At 48.7% G+C, this 19,318-nt stretch overlaps 1 protein-coding gene and 1 long non-coding RNA gene across 5 annotated transcripts in view; one reads left to right on the forward strand and one right to left on the reverse strand.

Annotated features, from left to right (window-relative positions):
• The window catches only part of LOC146543221 (uncharacterized), a 37,852-nt gene extending 20,905 nt beyond the window's left edge, over positions 1-16,947 (reverse strand). For all 3 annotated transcript variants that reach the window (XR_014886740.1, XR_014886742.1, XR_014886741.1), the window contains exons 1-2: positions 16,582-16,947; positions 15,638-15,729 (exon numbers count right to left, since the gene is read on the reverse strand). This is a non-coding gene — a long non-coding RNA (uncharacterized LOC146543221). The remainder of the gene's footprint in view (positions 1-15,637; positions 15,730-16,581) is intronic.
• Positions 16,948-17,049: 102 nt separating this feature from the next.
• FAM20C (FAM20C golgi associated secretory pathway kinase) overlaps positions 17,050-19,318 on the forward strand; it is a 55,362-nt gene continuing 53,093 nt past the window's right edge. The window contains exons 1-2 of one of the 2 annotated variants that reach the window (XM_085237307.1): positions 17,050-17,179; positions 17,418-18,750. In XM_085237307.1, coding sequence (XP_085093433.1) covers positions 18,230-18,750 — 521 coding nt within the window. In that variant the 5' untranslated portion in view covers positions 17,050-17,179; positions 17,418-18,229. Of the gene's footprint in view, positions 17,180-17,202; positions 18,751-19,318 lie in introns of those variants that run through there. The other variant, XM_085237306.1, reaches the window with a different exon arrangement.

Genomic DNA, 19,318 nt, shown 5'->3' on the forward strand with positions numbered 1-19,318 from the left:
CTCAGCCTGTTGCCCACCTCCCTGCAAACCCAACATCCAGCGACAGAACTGAGGCTCTGCAAAGAGCTATAGTGGTCACAGGGAAAGTGAGAATACAAAGTCAGGACCTGGTTTCCCTGGGGAAACACTGAGCTTGCAGCAGCACAGCATCTGACAGCAAGTTTCTCACCTGCATCTCTTGTTGCTAAGGAAAAAAAACGTTCAAACTGTCTTTTTGCTGAAGTATTTCTTTAATGAAGAAGGTCATCTCAAATGATGAGCCACATGCACAGGAACTGGGAGCTCTGTGCCGTGATGCATGGCACAGCAGTGCAGCAGGATTCCCTCTGCCCATCAGACTCGATGGCCTAAATGCTGGGAGCAGTCTCAAACTCATTCTTATTCCCTCATGGGTATTTCTGAGGGCCAAATCCCAGAGGGCTGGAAATGAGAGGAGCATAAATAATTACAAGAATGAAGGAAGAGAAAAGAGACTCATGCTGAGAAACAGCAGCATAACAGTGCCCTAAGACTGCTGTGATGGGATGCTGCAGAGGGGAGGGAAGGATCTATTCCTCATGTGCATGGCAGGTTAGGCAAGAAATAATAATTCCCTCACTTGCAGCCAGGGAAACTCAATTTGGACATCAGGAAATACTTTCTAAGGGTAAAATACTTCTGCCCTGGAATAGATAGCTTAGGGAGGCCGGGGAAAGTACAGTGCTGGTGGTTTGAAGAGACAGATGAACTAACTGACCTCCTGAGGTCCTTTCCAAGTCCATTGTCTTTAATTTAGAATAAATCATTTCTAAATTTCTCAGCAGACTCTGGCACCTGTATGACCTCCATCTTTCCAGACTCTGTGAATGTGCTTATTTCTGAATCCACAGTGCCTTTGGGTTTTTGGAGAAGAGCATATAAACCAAGTGATAATAATTATGATATTTTATGATACACTTTTAACACAATTATGTATAAACTATAGCTCAATTTGATCCAAGAACAGCATTAAGCATCTGGCCATGCAGACTTCATTCAGTCAAGAACATCAGCCCTTGCAAATACTCTTCAGCTGCTCCCAGACAACGCTCGCAGGTCGTGTGGTGTCAGACTCTGTACTTAATCAGCTCAGATGCTTTAGTGTTGCTAACTGGAAGGGCTCCATTTGGCACTACTCTAGGTGAACAGGTTTTGATAGCGGGCATTGTAAAGATTCTGCACGTGCAGCACTTTCAGGTGCTGACTTATTCAGAATCGCCACTTGTCTTTATTGAAATCCTAACTTGAAGAGTTGGCCTAAGAGGCAATAAGTGAAACCACACAGATCTCATGTGAGCAAAAACCAAAGCGAGGTTTCAGTGCTCGCTATGAACCCGATCTTGCCAGCCATTGCACACGCTGGCACCAACCCAGCAAAGCACTTAAGTGCGTGCTTAAAATTAAGCATACAGGTAGTGCCATTTGGGCTAATGGAATGGCTTAAGTGCTTTGTTGGATTGGGGCCAGTCTCCTCAACATCTTGCAGTGTCGAGTACATCGAGCAGGGGTTCCATTTAATCGCATCAGACTTTAATTGACAGAATCAAAGTAATGCAGCATTTAGACCGAACCCATCTCTCCAAGGCAGCTATTATAATTACAGGGAGTAGGACAGGGATTGTTCATGCTGTCCTGCTGCCTGGAGTACCCTCGTGGATTTGATCCACTTTGCCTCATCTCTCATAAGCCCTTTATCAGCAGTTCCCCTTTACGCTTCCCAACCAACACAGCTCTCATTGAGTCATTGATCCCCCCCCTTCCTCCAATGATCACTTTAGCTTCTCGCATAGCTGTGTGGCACACCACATCAAGCATGTCTCGTTCAGTGCTATCTCCTCCTGATATACACCTGCATCGAGGCTGTAAACTCTTTTGGAAGGTGTTCTCGCATGTACATCATAGAGTTTTAAAGCACAAGAATTAATCTGGAGCACAAGAGTTGGACTCAATGACCCTCACGAGTCCCTTCCAACTCAGGATGTTCTGTATTTGCAAGTCCTTTACCAGACCCACAGAACGTGTCCTTGATACTCCACCTCCTCCTGAGAGCTTTTTTTTTTTTAATAGCGGATTTATGAAGAATTTTGACTCTGTACTCACTTAGAAGCAATTTGAGCACTTACATTTCCAAAGCAAGTGAAAGTTAGAGACAGTCTGTGAACCCAGCCAAAGGCACAGCTGCAGTTCTGCAGTCCCAGGCTGCAGGGACATCCTCACGATGTACCAACGCACACAGTCACTGGGACCCCTCTGCAATGAGTCCTTCATGGGGGTCACATCATGAGCAAACACATGGTCTTCCCAATCACCCCATTAACTGCCTGACGCCATGAGCGTTTCCCAAAACACGCAGGCAACAAACAGGAGGATATAAAAATCAGTCTCAAGGAAAAGCTAATTTTAAAGCCTCAACAAGAACGTCTCCCACCATGTAGACATCTCACATCCAGGCAACCCTGCCGTGGCCGTCTCTGCCAGGGTATGTTCCCTAAAAATAAAGCTCCAGATACACAAAAAAAAACACATTTCTCCTTCTTGTGACAGTCTGATAAACAGGAATTTACTCAGTAAATCAGAACCTGGTTTTTAATTGCATCAGCTCCAAACAGAGTTGAAGCTGCGATGCTAAGCACAGCCTTCCTGCAAAGCACATTGTATTTGAGAAGCAAGTAGGAGGGGAAGGACAACAGACAGGAAGAGGTTCAGACTTCTGCAGCCTTGGTTTGCACTGCGTGGTAATTACACTGAAGAATTCATGACTCACTTTGGTGCACTACTGGGCACTGCTAAATTAGAAGCTTGGCCAGCACACCAGACAAATGATGGAAGATACAAGGTTTGTTTCTCTGGTGTAACTCATCACTAAACTCTCATGGCACTTCAATGGTCTTGTTAGTTTTTTTAGTATTCTAAGAAAGGTTTTTTTTTTTTTAATTAAAGAATAATGCGTCCAAAAAATGCACTGAATGGAAGCTTACAGAAATAGCAGTATTCCTCTTAAACAAACAAACAGCCTTCCAGGTAAGCTGGGCCTTAACACAGAGCCTCCATGGAGCATTCTCACACAGACTACACAGAAGTGCTGCGTGTCTGAGCAGAAGCATGAAGAGGAGATGAAGCTCTCCCACAATATAACATGAATAAAGGAAGAAAGTGTTTCCATTACACCAGCACACAAAAGTGTATTGTCAGAACAATGTACAGAAAGGCCCCCCATCATCTGACAGCTGAAGCTAAGCCAGCCACACTGGAAGACATACATATGGACTGAGCAAGCACTCAAATTAACTCTTAAAGAGAAATCCTCTTCTGCCAAGGATCGCAGCCAGCTGGGAGTTATGCAGCACACTGGAATTAATCCAGTTTTGCCAGATGCAGCCAATCCCCTGTGCTGTGCTGAGCTAGCTGTTGGGGTTTGTAATGAGAACCAATTGGTACCAGCCATAGAGAAGTCTGCTGCGTGACCCTGACTTCTTTATCCCAGCTGCAAAGCAAATCCCAAAGCTCCCACCTTCTAGGTAGGACAGGGGTGGGAGTTTATGTACTTGTACCACTTCTCTCCCAAGTTGCTGCAACACAAGTAGATTCTCACAGCACTCACAGAGCTCAAAACACTTGCAAAAATCTGCCTGCAAAACTTGTAGTTAACATCAAGGCCCCTTGCACAAGCCTGGCAAGCTCTCAGAAGCAGCAGGGGCAATTATTAACGTTGACATCTTCATATGCCAAACAACCACCCCTCTGTATGTTGGGTATTCTGTTTTAAGGCAAGCACAGAGATGGCAAACAGTTATTTTTAACTCTTTTCAGTGTACAGTACATCTGTTGTGCTCTTGATCTCCATCAAAAAATCAGAGCCATTTACTGATCTGGCTGCCAGCCAGCATCCTGCATGGAACTCATGGGCTGAGGTCAACACAGCACTGCCTTACATGCATGGGTGCATGCATTGCATCCACCTCCCATGAGAATAAGAAGTGCAGCTGAAAGTGCTGTGGGGGGGACGGGGGTGGGTCTTGAAGAAACAGACTGCCTGACTCATTCAGTCTCTGGATTAAAAACATTAAGAACACTGCCATGAGACCTTTGTGTTATGTGTTGTTACTGTGACATACAGTCCATTGACTTCAACATCTCAAGCAGGGGATCTGAGGCTGTAGAAGGAACAGGGACCAGGGCCCAGCTGATATCTCAAGCAAAGCTCAAAAGAACGTGAGTTGAGAGAAGCCTCCAGCAGAAAAGAGCTGCCAAAATACCTGCCAACATGGAGCAAGCAAGTTCAAAGCAGCCATCGCTTCCCTGACTGTTCTCCAGCAAAACCATCTGTTCTTGATGAAGAACAGAAGAGGATCAGACCACACCCAAAGGGCAGGAGGGTCAGACCACCTGAGCCCAGGGAAGAGGGGAAATTAAAATGCCAGGAGGGCACAGCCGAGCACCCTGCCAGCAGCTCTATACCAGCTCCGTGCAATGCAGCATGGACTCCTTCCAGAGCCACCACTGCCCTTGGGTTACACCGTGCCTCCTCACAGGGCAAGGTGGCAAAGCAGTGAGAAGAGGGAATCTTCTACGCAGGTGCTGAACTAGGGCTTGGGAGCTCAACACAACACCGCTCTCACCAAGTCTCTGAGCTGAAACAGAGAAAACACGATAGCCATTAGAATTTGAAAATGAATTTCCAGGTCATTGTCTTGGCAACCTTTCAGCCTTGTTTTCCATGCCATACACACATAGAGAGCAATTTCCAACCAAGATCCTTGTGAAATCAGCCAGCCCAAAACATGAATGGCCAGATGTTCAGAGGAGGTGAAATTCAAGTTAGGCATTTGATTTCTGATGTGATTACATAACCTGCCCAGCAAGAAGGCAGGGCCAATGCCCTATGGCTGACGCAAGTAACCCAGATGGAGCTTCACTTACACAGCAACTCCTGTTACTATCAGCATAAGCACATCTGGCTGCCCAGGCCAACTCCACCACAGGCAGCATCCAACACACACAGGTCCCAGCCCATAGCAATCAGCAGACAGAGCTCTGCAGGGCAGGAGAGCATGACGCAGAGATGCCCAGATGAGCAGGAAGCTGCGTGAGAAGGGATGGTTCTACAGAACTTGTCAGCTCCAGCCCAGGCAGAGCCCTGCTCAACTCCTGCAGAGATGTGCAAGAACTCTGACGCCTTCCAGCAAAGTACCGCAATGCATGGATACCCCTTTGTTGACATCTGAATTAAAGCTAGCTTGCCCACAGCCAAGGTGGAGGTTCTGCCCATCACTCCCATGCCATCTCCAACACTCTGCCCCAATAAGAGAACCAGAGCACTTTTTGCATCTTCCCTTCATACCAGCTCTCCCCACTCCAGCAGCAAGCACTCCACGTGTCTGCTCCCCCACCAGGCAAAGCAGAAGGGAGCATTTCAGATGCACATCACTCCACACTTCCCCCTTTGAGGGCAAAGTTTTCATCTCTCAGTGACTTATCCCCCATCTTTGTATGCAGGCTACATACAGCACTGATTTCACACCCATTTTCAGAGGATGGGATGAAATTAAGTGACACGGCCATGGTCACACAGGCTGGCAGGGTTAACATGGACTCTGGTAGGAGCACATCCTTTTCCTGGGTGCAGGTGTGCCCTTTATTCTGTGCTGTGTTACTGCCCTGTGACTGCCAGGATTGCCAGGCTGAAAATACCATTGTGTTACCAGACATACAGTTTAATTTTATGTGAGTGTCCTTCAGAGGTTAAACCTCCACGGGAGTTATTTTTGTAGAAATACAGTTTGCAGATGTCTGTGCCAAGAAAGCCTTTTCTGCTACTTTTCTTCACAACTGCAAAGAGCGTGGTTTTTTCTTTAATGACTCAAAGACTAAATAAGAGTATGGCTTAGGTTTCAAGAATGCAAACGTGCACGTTGAGCACCCAGAACAAGTTTTCCCGTGCTGGCAGCAGTCTGCCCCAGCCAAAAGCACAGCACTTGCAGAGAATCCAGCTGGCAGCGCTCGGAGCTGCTGCCCTTTGAACACTGGGGCTGGAGAGAAAAGCAAAAGGGAAAGTCACTTTCCAGATCTTTCCATTAAGAGACTTCAGAAGTGATCACCACTGCTGTGCCTCTCATCTTTCTAAGCCTCTGTTCCTTTTTCCCCTCCTTACTCCTTTCTGTTTCTCAGCCCTCTGGCTGCCAGTCAGCAAGGAGCTCAATTACTCCAGTGGCACTCAGTGCGGGGTACAACAGCACGTCTGCAGCCTCGACCCATTTCCTTGCTGCCACTGCAACGAAGAAGCAGATGAGAAAGTGCTGCTCTATCAGAACACAACCTCTATAAATTTGATGGAGGAAAAGAGGCTACCAGGGCATGCAAGCTGCCAGCGCTGCTGTCTGGGACAGAGATTTGTATTGCACAGCCCTGCAGCATCCTTATTCCTCCTGAAGTACTTTGCAGCAATGCCAACATCTCCCTTTGAGAATAAGCCAAGAACGTTGCACCAGGGAGGGTTTTCAGTCAAGTTCTCTCAAGTCTTTCACAAGAGAAACAATTTGGGTCTGTGTGGACTCGTGAGATCATTTGGGAAGTGAAAGGGCCATTTTGCCACAGGTTTGTAACAAAAACAGGTGGGGAATGGCACAATTAAGCTCTGACTTTCACACTGCCTCTGTGATGTGCTCACCCTGCAGCGTGCTTCAGCATCTGTCACGCACTGTATGTGTGCAGCACACTCAAGGCTGCAGCCTCTGTGCCCTGAGCAGCAGCGCAGGGGAAGTGGGTTTGCAGGGCTGCACAGCAGGACCTCATTGCCTTCGTTTGTATGCTGGTCTCCACACCACATTCTCAAGTGCTGAGCGTGTGCCAAGATACTGGGAAACAGCATCTTCCTTGGTGCATAAAATAACCGTATGACTTCATTGGCAGCAGCACTTCATACATTCTTCTACAGCTCCGTAGGTGGCAAGACAGGACCAGTCATGCTCCACAGATCTCCAGGGCTCCCCAGGGAAGGCAGCCTCCTCCCAGGCCTCACCGAGCCTTCACCCACCATCACACACACCAGGTCCACCCACACCCAGCACACGGCAGTGCTCTGCCCTTTGCCACCTGTGACCCCCGGTCCACTTCTGCCACTGCTGATGGAGCACAGCAAACCAGCCTCCAAGCAGTTCCCCACAGCACTGATGCCCTACAGACCAGAGCAGAAGGCACAGCCTACCTGTAATTAGCACAAGGAACCTGTAATTACCTGCTCTAGGGCAAAGCACAATAAATCGAAAGACAAAAATGGGAAGTATGATGCAAGTGTTCACATTGGACTGTGAGCACCTCTGCTAATGATACTCAAAGCTCCATCTCACTGTTAGTCCCTTGTTTTATTTCTTATCATCTGTCATTTTCAGTCCTTCTGTATAAGACATCATGTTTTTTGCTTCATAATTTTGTTCTTTAATTTATTTGTCCCCATTTTCTTCTGTTCTTTCTTTGATGTTGATCCTTCTAATGTTTTTTTTTTCCCTAAAGTCTATTTTTTAGAAAAAAAAACAACATTACCAGTTTCAATGCTCTGTCTTTGAAGCATTTTTGCATTTGCTGCTACTTCTCTTCATAGAGTTTTTTTTCCTTAAAGTTTTGCTTGCTATCTGTGGACTCAGAAGCCACCAGGTACTGAGAGACTCACTGCATTATTCTGTATCAGAGAAACACAAACATTCAGTTCTTCATTTATCACCCACAGTCCTCAGTTTACTTGCATCATTTCCATTTGTAGACTGGAATTTTACTGTAGTCCTTTATAGCTTTGTATTCTGTGAAAGCCTCCAACACCATCACTGAACTTAGGAATGCTGGGCTAAGCAGCCCTCTATTCCCACTGCTAACCCCAGGCATCACAACAAGAGCTCCACCAATCTCCCAGTTCAACGTGCTTGGCCATCTGATATCAAACTGCCAAGCTGAAGATCACCAACGGAGCTCCTGTTGACTCCAGCAGGCAGCTGAGGACAGCTGCCTCCTCTGCCACCTCCAGCACAGGATCCAGCCACTCCAGTTCTCTACCCCATCAAGGCAAGGAGCTCCCTGGACATGGCATTGCCCCTTTGAAGATCTCAATTATTTGCCTCTTTCTCAAGGGTTTTCAGCTACACCAGCGCCCAAAGGAGCAGCACCTATGGAAAAGGCACAGAGCAGTCCAGCCCTTGTGCCCCAACTGGTGATCCACCAGATGAACATAGCCTGTATTTGAAGACAGCCAGAAAGGGAATGGGGAAGGATTCCTTCACACAGCAAATGTGAAGACAGAACTCCCACCACGGTTACAGAAAGCCCCTTCACACCCTTCAACTTCAAGCTCCCACAGACTGAGCAGATATGTCATTTGAAGAAGCATTCACATAAGGATGAGTCACTGTATAATAGAGTGTTTGAATACAGTGTCTGTGTTTGTATCTATGGCAGTTTTGTCTGAGAGGTCTGGACCACACCTGGCACTGCTCTAACTTCACTTCAGCTCCTGAAACATTTTACGAGTCAGCAGCTATTGCACTGGCTTGTTCTGCATGTTTTCCTGTGAGAAAGGACAGAAATCAGAGCAGACAGCCATGTGCAGAACATTGATCTAAAAGATAATTGGAAACACTTCGCAAGGGGAGAATTCAATTCACTTCAATAACAAGGAATGCTCACTTCAGTGACACCCAGAATGGTCAGCGCTGGGCTCCTGCAGGCTCAGCTCCCCATACAAAGGTCGTGGTGTTCTGTCAGCAAAGAAAACAAAGGTGCTGAGATGGGCTAGTCAATCATTGACTGAGCCCTGTTACTCACTGCACTCTCTATCTTGTCACCACATCCCTGTGTCCAGGTTTCAGCCAAAACCAGTGGACCACTCCACTGAGAAGAACTTGTGGGGGAAAAAAAACCCTCACCACCACTGCCAACAAGAAGTTCCTACTTGTTTTGGACAGAGGTCACCAAGCACTGCTAGGTCCATTTACACTGCGACTGCTGACAGCTGGGAGGCACACAGAACAAAGCACACTAATATGCACAGCTTTGGTTTCAAAATCCCCATGGAAATCTTTTGTGTCTTTATTTCTCAGAAGTTACCTTCAGTGAGCCAGAGAAGGAAGAAGCTGCACCCAAAGCCCCTCTCCCTGTGAGTCCAACATCCCAGCACTGCCCACCCAGGAGTTAGAACCTCAGTGCATTTCCTGGCAACTGCCTGAAGTGCTCATCTTCCAACAGAGCAGGTAAAAAAAAAACCAAAACAAAAAAAACCAGCTGCTTTCCCTGGCAGATTGTTGGGGCTGAGCACTCAGCTCATCCCATCATCCTCCTCCTCACTGTTCCACCCAAGGACATCACTTTCATGCTGTGGGCGCTGCACAAATGCAGAATAAAGGATGGGCCCGGCTTCAAAGCTTCCCAAATCTGCAAGAAGTGGATCAGTGGAGATGTACTATCACAGCCTATGGGTGGAAGTCTCAGTTGAAAGAGACCACAGTGATAATCCCAAAAGCAATCAGGTCTGACTTACAAGGGATGTGGCAATTATGCTTCCAGCTCAGACACTTAAACTGAGCCAAGTGTTTGACTCCATCCCTAGGAGAAGCCCAGCGTCTGATAGAAAACATGATGGCCAGAAATGCATCCTTCTCCAGCACCCCAACATCATCCCCGCCCTGTAACAGCACAGCTGCTCATACAGCAGAGGCCACACACATCCTCCCACCTCCAGCAGCAAAAGCCAAACAATTCCCTTTAAGCACCAGAGTTTATTATTGCAACACATCGGTAGGAAAACAACCAAGACAGTGATAATGTGTGATAAATCCCTTAGGGAAACTGACACATTCAGCATCAAAGAGTGGAAATCTTCACCACCAAAGAAGTTCCAGGAAAACTCATCCTGCAGACAGGAAGGAGAGAGGAAGCAGAGCTGTCAGTTGAGGTATGGGGAGCACAGAACAGTGCAGGCTGCTGGGAGCCACACTCAGCACAGTGACAGCAGCACCAGAGTGGCCCAGGAGGGCCAAAATTCCTTAGGAAAGAAGCAGACACCAAGCTCATCTCTTGGGATACACTTGTTAGTGACTGGAGCACAAAAGGTGCATGTTTTTAAGCAGCAACAAAAGCTTTTTCACCAGCACCTACTGAGCCAAGTGCAGGCAGCGGGAAGGAAAAGGAGGGCTGATGGGAGCTCCAAGGCCCTCACAAGCACCAGCTTTCCTCCAGCTCTTCTGTGCTTGCTGTGAGCTTTGTGGCAAGGCTTGATTAGAGAACAAAGTGTCATCATCTGTTGGGAAATGGGGATTCCTTATGTGATAATTACTGTACAGGAATTCTCCACAGCCAAAGTTCTCAGCGGCTTTCATATCAAGTCATCAGAAGCAAAGCCGTGATTATTCTGATCAGCATTTAGGAAAGCACTTCTGCAAGGGCAGCAAGAGAATCACAGAGGGGAGCACAAAGACAGACAGGGCTGGGGAGCAGAGGGATGCAAAGGGCTCTTGCAAGCCCCTGACTTGCTGTGCTTTGCATTCCCAGTCACATCACACAGCCTTTATGCACCAGAGCAATCCCACAGCCCTGAGGGCACTGAGTGTAAGAGACCTCTCCATCCAGGGCTCACACAGAGCCCCAGCGTTTCAGGTTTTCCCTCTGCACAAGTATTCTTAAGGATTTGAGTTTCTTGAGAGGTTGAAGTCAAGAGCACAAATTACACTCCAAAGAAAAGAGACAGAAAAATATCAGCATCTCTCTCCTGTACTGACTTTCATTAACACTAACTCTCAGGTCTTCCTCCCACCTAATAAGGAAACGGGGCTGAAGTGACTTCCCAGCATCACAGAGCCAGAGGAGCCCTGGTGTCCCCCAGGGCAGAGGAACTCACAGCCCACATTACACTGCCTGGCTGCAAGGCTCTCCCATGAGATTTCTTTATTAGTATTTTAATTTCTATTTCAGGCTGTGGTATGCTTAAAATGTCTTTGTGGTTTACTCCAACTTCCTCAGTTTTTTTTTTTTTTAAATGATCAGACTGAAAGTTTAACCAGCCGAGAGGAAAAAAGCTCAAGGTAAGAAGTCAAAACATCCATAGAAATCCAAATTAGACAGCAACAAAAAAAGAATTCCCAGAAGAGTTTATCCAGTATACAATTGAACTCCCCATGTGTGAATCCATTCATGTATTGGTACACACTGAAGTGTGGCTGTGAGACTGCATACATCAGCACACAGAGCCTTCCCACGAGGAGGTGTGCTGCACCTTGTTTTTAGCATCAGGGAGCATTTTCTCTGGGCATAGATCACATAACTCCCTCAATTTGAATGGATCTGCAAGATGATTGTCTAATTCAGGTCTAAAACATGGCTTGCTTTTTAAAAGATCCACGTACTGCTACCTGAACACAAAGTCCATATCAAATGCAGAATATTTGGTGATAACCCTTTTAAGTCTTGAAAACTGAGATAATCTGAGTTAGTTTAAATAATTTTTAGATAAGTAAACAACAATTGCGTTCCATGCCATCCTCCAACTGCGGGAAGGACCTGAAGGAGCTGCTGGAGCTATATAGAAGATCGCTGCTCCGCCTGAACAACTGGAGCAAATGCAATGCTGCCCCAGGCCAACCTCACCACTCCAGCAACAACAATGCCAGGTTTTGTTCCCTTGCTGCCAGGCAGCCCTCTGTTCCGGCCAATGGAAGAATCGAGCATTGTGGAGCAGATCCTCAGCTGATGCAGTGAGATGGCATTTCATTGAAGCCATGGCCAGCCGATACCAGCTGAGGAGCTAACTCCTGATCCGCAACAGCTGAGGAGGAACAAAGGGGCAGGGAAAAGCCTTCCCCTTCCTGGTCCCAACATAATGAGTTTTCTGCTTTCAACAGGTCCCTCAGCAACACCTGGGGTCACACAGAACATCTGAATCCCAACCTACAGAACAGAAACACCCCAAGCTGAGGCTGGAATCTGCAGTCATTTGAGGCTAGCAGTGCATTTCCAGGCTGCACTTTGCCCAGCACTGACAACTTAGCAGCAGCTCTGCTGGGAAGAGGGGAAGCCTCCTCTCAGCACTACTGAGCTCCAGCTCACAGCTCAGTGCATTTCCAGTCAGCCATGATGGGCAGGAAGGACTGCATCACCTGAGGCTGTGGGAAGAGACTGGTCAAGGTCTGGACCAAAAGTATCATCTAACTCACAAAATCCTGGGCTGGAAAGCAATCCGAGTAACTTAAAAGAGACAGACCTACATGGTTGTTTCACACATCACACTGCTTTAAACAAGTACTGCTGATCTTTCACACATCAACGAGAAGCAGACTGAAACAGCACTGACGGCCTCGCCTCCTGTTTGGGAGGCAGAACAGGTGTAATTCTCAGCAATAAAGGTGACTTTCACAGTGTGGGAGGTTAATACACAGGAAACCCCATTTTCCCATTCAATGGAACAACAAAACCACATCAACAGAAGCTATGCAGCCAGGCCTGCCTGGCGGTCTGTCCTGCTGCACTCAGGTTTTACATCAGAAAGCCGTAAGCAGTTATAACACAAAATAGCCAGGTCTGTTTACTCAGCCCAAAGCACGCTTCGCTTATTCACCTGAATGCTTTATCACACACACTGACCATTGTCGCTGCTCAGTGAGGTGAGCAGGCAAAGTGGGGGGGGAGCCAACTCTGGCACAAATCTCCCCAGCAGAAAAACTATTAATTTGTGCACAAAACAATGAAGAAATGCCAGGGTGTGACTACTGCCCCTGAATTCTTGATTGTATTGTTAAATAAAAGCAACACATTTTTGCATGTTCTGCCTTTAAGTGCTAATTTGAAACATCAGAAAAAGCACATTAGGTCCAAAGCAATCCTGGCTTGCGGTTGTAGTGGTTTAATGTCACATTTCCAACAGCATTCACATCCTTTAGAGAAAGTGAAGAAAGGGCATTTTAATTCAACAGTCGAAAGAGGAAGAAGTGGATGGCAAGGGACTCGATTTTATTGAAATTATTAATATGAGCTGCATGCAATAACTTCTTAATTGAATATTATGACATTGAGAAGTTATTTCTTTGTTAACATAGCACTGCTCTTACAGGAGTAACACTGGTCCAACTCGGCACAGCAGTAGTGAAAAGCTGTTGGCCACATGCAGAACTCCATTTGAAGGCATACAGTTCAGATATGGAGGAATGTTTACATTTTCATTACTGAGTCTGGGATCTCGGGAGGTAAAATAGTAAGTAAACAACTTCTGAAAACCATCAGAACCATGCAGTGTCAAAGGCCCTACGTCTCTGCATCAGTCAGTTCTGTGGGTAAAAGCAGATTTGAACAAGGTTCAACCCCAGTTTACATTTTCCAGTTACCAAAATTGGTATTTCCCCCCACCAGCTCCAAATTGGAAAGGCAAACGTTTGATTGCCAGTTACCTCCCCTGCCATCAAACGCTGTGCTTATGCTGGAGTGAAGGTGCCAAGGCACAGAGATAGGGCTCAAATCCAACCATTCCTTGCTGGGGCTCCAGCACCAAAGCTCTCTTGCACCACACTCACACTTGCTCACAGCAAGCAATGGGATGCTCCTGGGAGTCTGCCCCAGCTGCGGTGGCCCTTGGCCCTGTTTCTTCAACCTCTCTGGTTTGTGCTGCCCTGCCTGCTCCTCTTCTCTTGTGCTGCCCAATCTCCCATCTGGACTGACCTGCAGCCCAGCTCCTGACTGCACTCAAGCCTCACCCTTCAGGTCCACACAGCCACAGCCTGTGCCTTCTTGGTCACAGGTCACCTAAGCCCTCCCAGCTGACATTCAGGTTCACAGCATGGCCCAAACTCCAAGCTGCTCAGCAGCCCTGGAGGACCTCCAAAAGGAACACAAATTACCCTCCCAAAGTGCTATTTACAGAACTAAGAAGAGTCTCTTTACTCATCAGCATGGTCATCTGTGAGACGAAGCATTTGTAGATACTGAAATCAAGAAACAAAGAATTATCTGATGTTTTTCTCCCCCTGTAAAGTTTTTCTCACAGCACTGACTAAGACGACCAAAGGAAAATTTGATCCTGGTAACAGCATCTGCTCATCCCTGCTGGGAAAGTCCAAAGCAGGAAAGATACTGAGAAAAATTGTAAGGAAAAAACACCCACAGACTGACAATGGCAATGGAGAACTCCAGGAGGCAGCCCAAGTTAACCAGGGTGTAGTAACTCCCAGGAAGCCAGAAAGGCCAGGACCACAGATGAACAACAACCCTTAAAGCAATTAGGTGCAGGTGAATAGAGTCATAACTCTATTGCAGGTCCTCAGAGGAGATTCTCTAGCTGGTGTTGCTTGGCATTTCAACACCCTGAGTAGCATATGTGTTTTGTCTACACTATAAAAAGTCACTCAAAGAAGTGCACATTGCAAAAGAGATTTAGCTCTTCTGAAAGCCACCAAAGAAATTGAAAGAGGTGTAAAGAATTAAGCAGCTCTCCCTCATACACATCTCCGGGGAGCTTCAGTCCTGGAAAAACCCATCCACAACATCCAGCTGCAGAGTGACTACACACAAGCAGCCTCCAACTCCCACACAGATCTGTACTGCTTGAAAGGAACAAAAGGACCAAGAAGTCCAGAACAGGATTCAGCCCTTAAGTAGATAAGATCTAGATAAAACCATACTTAATTTAATAACTGATATTTACAAAAGGTCCTTCTGATGAGAACAACAAGCAATTTCAAGGAATCATTTACCTGCTCACGATATTGTGCTTTTATTTCACCTTTTGAAAGCCATGTAATTAGTTGCATTTAATTTTCTGTATTAGACATCAAAGCCAATCTCACTTCCCTTACATAACATGCAGTTACAATATGCCTAATGCAGCATTTTGTTTCTGCAAGATACCGCACATATTCAAACAAGTTTAACTTCACACATCTCAGTATTTTTCCACCTCCCAGGTGCCTGCTAAGCCACTTCCCTTCAGGCCAGAGGGGAAGATGAGAACCCTGCAGATACAGCCTGTACTCCATAAGCCCTTCTGGGGCACCCCAAACAGATAACACACTGCACCCTCCTACCTCATAGGGACCTCCAAAGTGCTCAAAGCAACTTGCTCAGAACCTGTGAGAGCAAACCATAGTAAAGGGAACACAGTTGAGCCATGACCTGCACTCACCTCCTCTGGAGCACCTTCTCCACCTGCTCTCCTCCATCACAGCCATAACAGCTCCCAGCTGCCTGCTTTTGTCTCCCTGGCTTTGATGGCTAATGCAGCCCAGCTGGTGGCCCAAAGGAGAGCACACCAAGCTGAGCAGGAGAAAGGCTATAGCCAGTGGTAGGTAGAAAATTGCAACCAAGTGCTCTTCTCCATGTAATTCCTGCTGAACCCCCCTTACATATCACACTCCTCACAGTAGAGGTGCGTTCCTCAGTTGAAATGAAGCAGTGTGTTTTTCCCAGAGGACCTAAAGTGCTAACTTTCTAATCTAGGTTAAATAAGTCAGGTTTCAGCTTTCTGCATGGAAAAGCAGTTAACTCACAGCCCAAACTACTCTGCCAACCATACCTATGTGTTATTGAGCAGCAGTGGAAGGCAACAGCACGTGATGACAGTTTGTGATCATCCTCATAGCTGCCCTTTAGCTGAGCTTACCTTGGTGAAAACACAGAAGACGATGGAAGCGTTGCTTCTGGTTCCACCACAGGAATTTCTGCTGTCATCAGGCACACATGTATTGAGGAGCCCTGGGTGACATAATGGATATCAAAGCACTGTCTCTGAACCTTGGTACCAAAATGGCCCTCAAGACAGCAAGTAGGTCTTGCTCCTCACAAAGGCACACATAAGTCTATAGGGTGATGGCCCTGTCCAACCTTTGTTTTCTGGTCTTTTTTTTTTTTTTTTTTTTTTTTTTGCCACTTAGAGAAGCTGTGAGTTCCCTTCTGCAGAGCAGAGTGCTGCTGTCAGCACATGGATGTGCTCCAGGGGAGCGCAGTGTGCTCTGCAGGAGCTCCCAGTGAGGGAACGATGCTGGATGGATCTTGAGGTAAGAAATACTTCTGAAGGGGGGAAGGCAATATTTAATGTTGGTTAATCCTGAGAAAAACGAGCTATCCCAATCAGCTTTGAGAGGATTGTATGTAAAGAATTTCACTCAGAGGGTGGTGAGGCAGTGGAACAGGTTGCCCAAGGAGGCTGTGGATGCCCCATCCCTGCAGGCATTCAAGGCCAGGCTGGATGTGGCTCTGGGCAGCCTGGGCTGCTGGTTGGCGACCTGCACACAGCACGGGGTTTGAACTGGATGAGCACTGTGGGCCTTTGCAACCCAGGCCATTCTATCATTCCATGTACAGGTGGTGGTGGCTGGGCAGAAGCACGTACCTTCATCTTTCCTGCTGCAGCCCCACACAATGCTAATAGAGCCTCGCTAAGGAGCACAGGACCTCGTGCCACACACAAAGCCAGCAGACCCCGAGCACACCCGGCCACCCGACCACCCCACCCCGGCCGCAGCGAACCATCCCCTCCTCCAGCACCCACTCCCACAACCCGCCGGGCGCTGCCCTGGGGCCAGCAGCAGGCAGAGAGCAGATTACCTCGGGATTATCACAACCCACGGGACGAGGGATTACAAAAGAAAGACCGCTGGTCCGGAGGAAGCAGCGCACGGCGCTCCGCCCGGACTTTGCTACGGCGCGAGGGGAGCCGCGTGCCGCCCTGCAGCCCCGGCAATGACGGAGCACAACCGGCGCTCCACGCAGCGCTTTGCGTGCAACACTTTGCAACCTTATTGCAGATTCCCCTCTCAGCCACCGCTCGGTTATTGTATTCTTCTGCTTCTTCTTCTTCTTTTTTTTTTTTTAATTTTTTTTTTATTTTTTTAATTTTATTTTGCAAACCTTTGTGGAACAGACGCCCTCTCCTTGCTCCGGTTGGAGCTGCAGTAGAATGAAGGGGGGGAGGTGGGAGTGGGGGTGGGAAGGAGGGAGGAGAGGAGGAGAAAAAAAATAAAACACTTTTGGTTGAGGTTTTCCTGTTACTATCACTGTAGCGTTTATTTAGCCAATCTCCTAACTGTGACGTGAGGAAGGCAGGAATCATGGCTCGCTCATAATATTTAACACACCCACTGGAAGCTGGAGCTGCAGAGCTACCCGTCCAACCCGTCTCCAGAACCCAGTGTGGCTGAAAGAGGTTTTCACTCTTGCACCTGCCAAGCAGCTCTCCCCTTTCCCCCTCTCCCCCCCCCTTCCCTTCCTCTCTTCCTTTCTCTAAAGGCAGATCTGTAGGACCCAGCAGAGATCAAAGCCGGGACCTCTTTGCTATAAAGAACCGCTACCGAATTCTATTAGTTTCTTTCCTCTAATCCTCCTCCCCGCCCCCCCCCCCCCTTCTTTTTTTTCCTGTGCCATATTTAACCTTTATGTTGCAGTTGTGCCATCCGACAGTTTTGCAGCCAAAAAAACCCAACCCACGCCAAAGGCAAAGCGCAGCTCGGATACAGCAGCCACCCCGGCTGGATCTCAGCTGAGCGCTCATCTCTCCCGAGCGGCGGACAAAGCGATGGATGAAGGAACTGGAACCGCTCGGAGAAAATGATTTTGCAGCCAATGTTCTTAAGCAGTCTCACAGAAGAGAGGGAGAGAGCGGAGAGCGCTTCTGCTGCATCACTGGGCGCATTCAAAGGAAGGAGTCAGCGTTTCCTGCACTGCCAAACGTTATGGATGATTTTTTTCCTTCTGTCGCCTTTCCGTACAGGTTTTCTTAATATTCTTCTCCCCCCCCTCCTTCCCGTCGTTTTTTGAACGATGATGATTTAATCGCAGCCAGCCTCAGACGCCGGTTTCTCCTCCAGAAACAGCTCTCCCTATTTGTTGTGATCCCCGTAATAAAAAGCGAGAGAAACCGCGAACAGATGGCTCTAGATATCGCAATGCCGCTGGCTTTGTTTTCCTATTGATTTTAAAGCCTCATTTTTCCGATTTTTTTTTTCCCCGATTTTTTTTTTTTTCCCTTCCCCCCTCCCAAGTTCTTGATGATACTGAGAAATGAGGACCTATCGCTTTTAGCCTGTTTCTGTCGCGGCGCCTATGGAGATAACTTTATTGACTTGATCGTTCGCTGCCCGACCCGCCAGGAGAGCGCCGGAGCCCCGGGGGGGGCGGAAGACCCGCGCCCGCTGCCGGCCGACCCCGCCGCCTCCCCTCCTTCCCTCCCCCGCTAATTCATCAGCCGCTCCCGGCCATGAAAATGCTCCTGGTCCGCAAGTTCCGGGTGCTGATCCTCATGGTGTTCCTCGTCGCCTGCACCATGCACATCATGATCGACCTGCTGCCTCGTCTGGAGCGCCGCGGAGCCGAGAACCGCCCGGGCTGCTCCTGCCCTCCGCCCGCCGCGCCGCCCCGCGCCGCCCCGCGCTGGCCCAGCAAACACACGCTGCGGATCCTGCAGGACTTCAGCGCCGAGCCGGCCTCCAACCTCTCCTCGCAATCGCGGGAGGCGGCGGAGCGGGCGGCGGGCGGCGGAGGGGACGCGGCGGCGGCGGCGGCGGCGGGCGGGGAGGGGGGGGCGGCGGGGCGGCCTCGGCGGCTTATCGCTCCCGGAGCCCCGCGCCCGCCGCCCCCCGCCCACGCCGCGCCGCTGGCCGCCCTCTTCCAGCACCCGCTGTACCGCGCCGCCCTGCCCCCGCTGGCCGACGGCGACCTCCTCTTCAATGTCAACAGCGACATCAGGTTCAACCCGCGGGCGGCCGAGCAGAGCGAGTGGTGAGGATCGGGGGGGAGGTGGGGGCGAGGGGTCGGGGCGGAACGCGGCGCGGCGCTGCCTTTTTGAGGCGGTGTTCCCGAAGAATTCGTGTCACGGCTCGGGGTTAAAGGGAGGCATTCGGGTGTCGGGGGTGCGAGAAAGGGAGCGGAACCGTCTGCAGGCGTCAGCGGTTGTTTTCCTTCCACATTTGCCCTGGAATACGGGACGTAACGCAGCAGTGCCGGGAGCAGAGGGTCCCCAGGATGCTGCCTGCAGCTGCGGCCAAGGGCAGATGCTAGAGGAAAAGCAGTGCGAGGCCGGGCTCAGGCACAGCACACCCCCCCTGCCCTGCACCTTCTCATTTGCAGGGGCTGAGCAGTTCGTCCTGCCACCAGTAGCCACACTTTTCTCCAAAGTGAGGTCTAATGTCACAAAGTTCTGCCTACGGGCTTTGATCGGTGCTCCAGTTTTCATCCTCAGTTAATTCCCGGTGTCCTGGCACCTCAGCAACTCTCCAGTCTTCAGAGCGCTCCATTGCCTCTGCAAATGGTTTGTTGGCTGGTGAGAAACGCTGGGAAATCTCAATGA

The sequence above is a fragment of the Meleagris gallopavo genome, chromosome 16 (genome assembly GCF_905368555.1).
Source record: "Meleagris gallopavo chromosome 16, MGAL_WU_HG_1.1, whole genome shotgun sequence".
Lineage (NCBI taxonomy): Eukaryota > Metazoa > Chordata > Aves > Galliformes > Phasianidae > Meleagris > Meleagris gallopavo.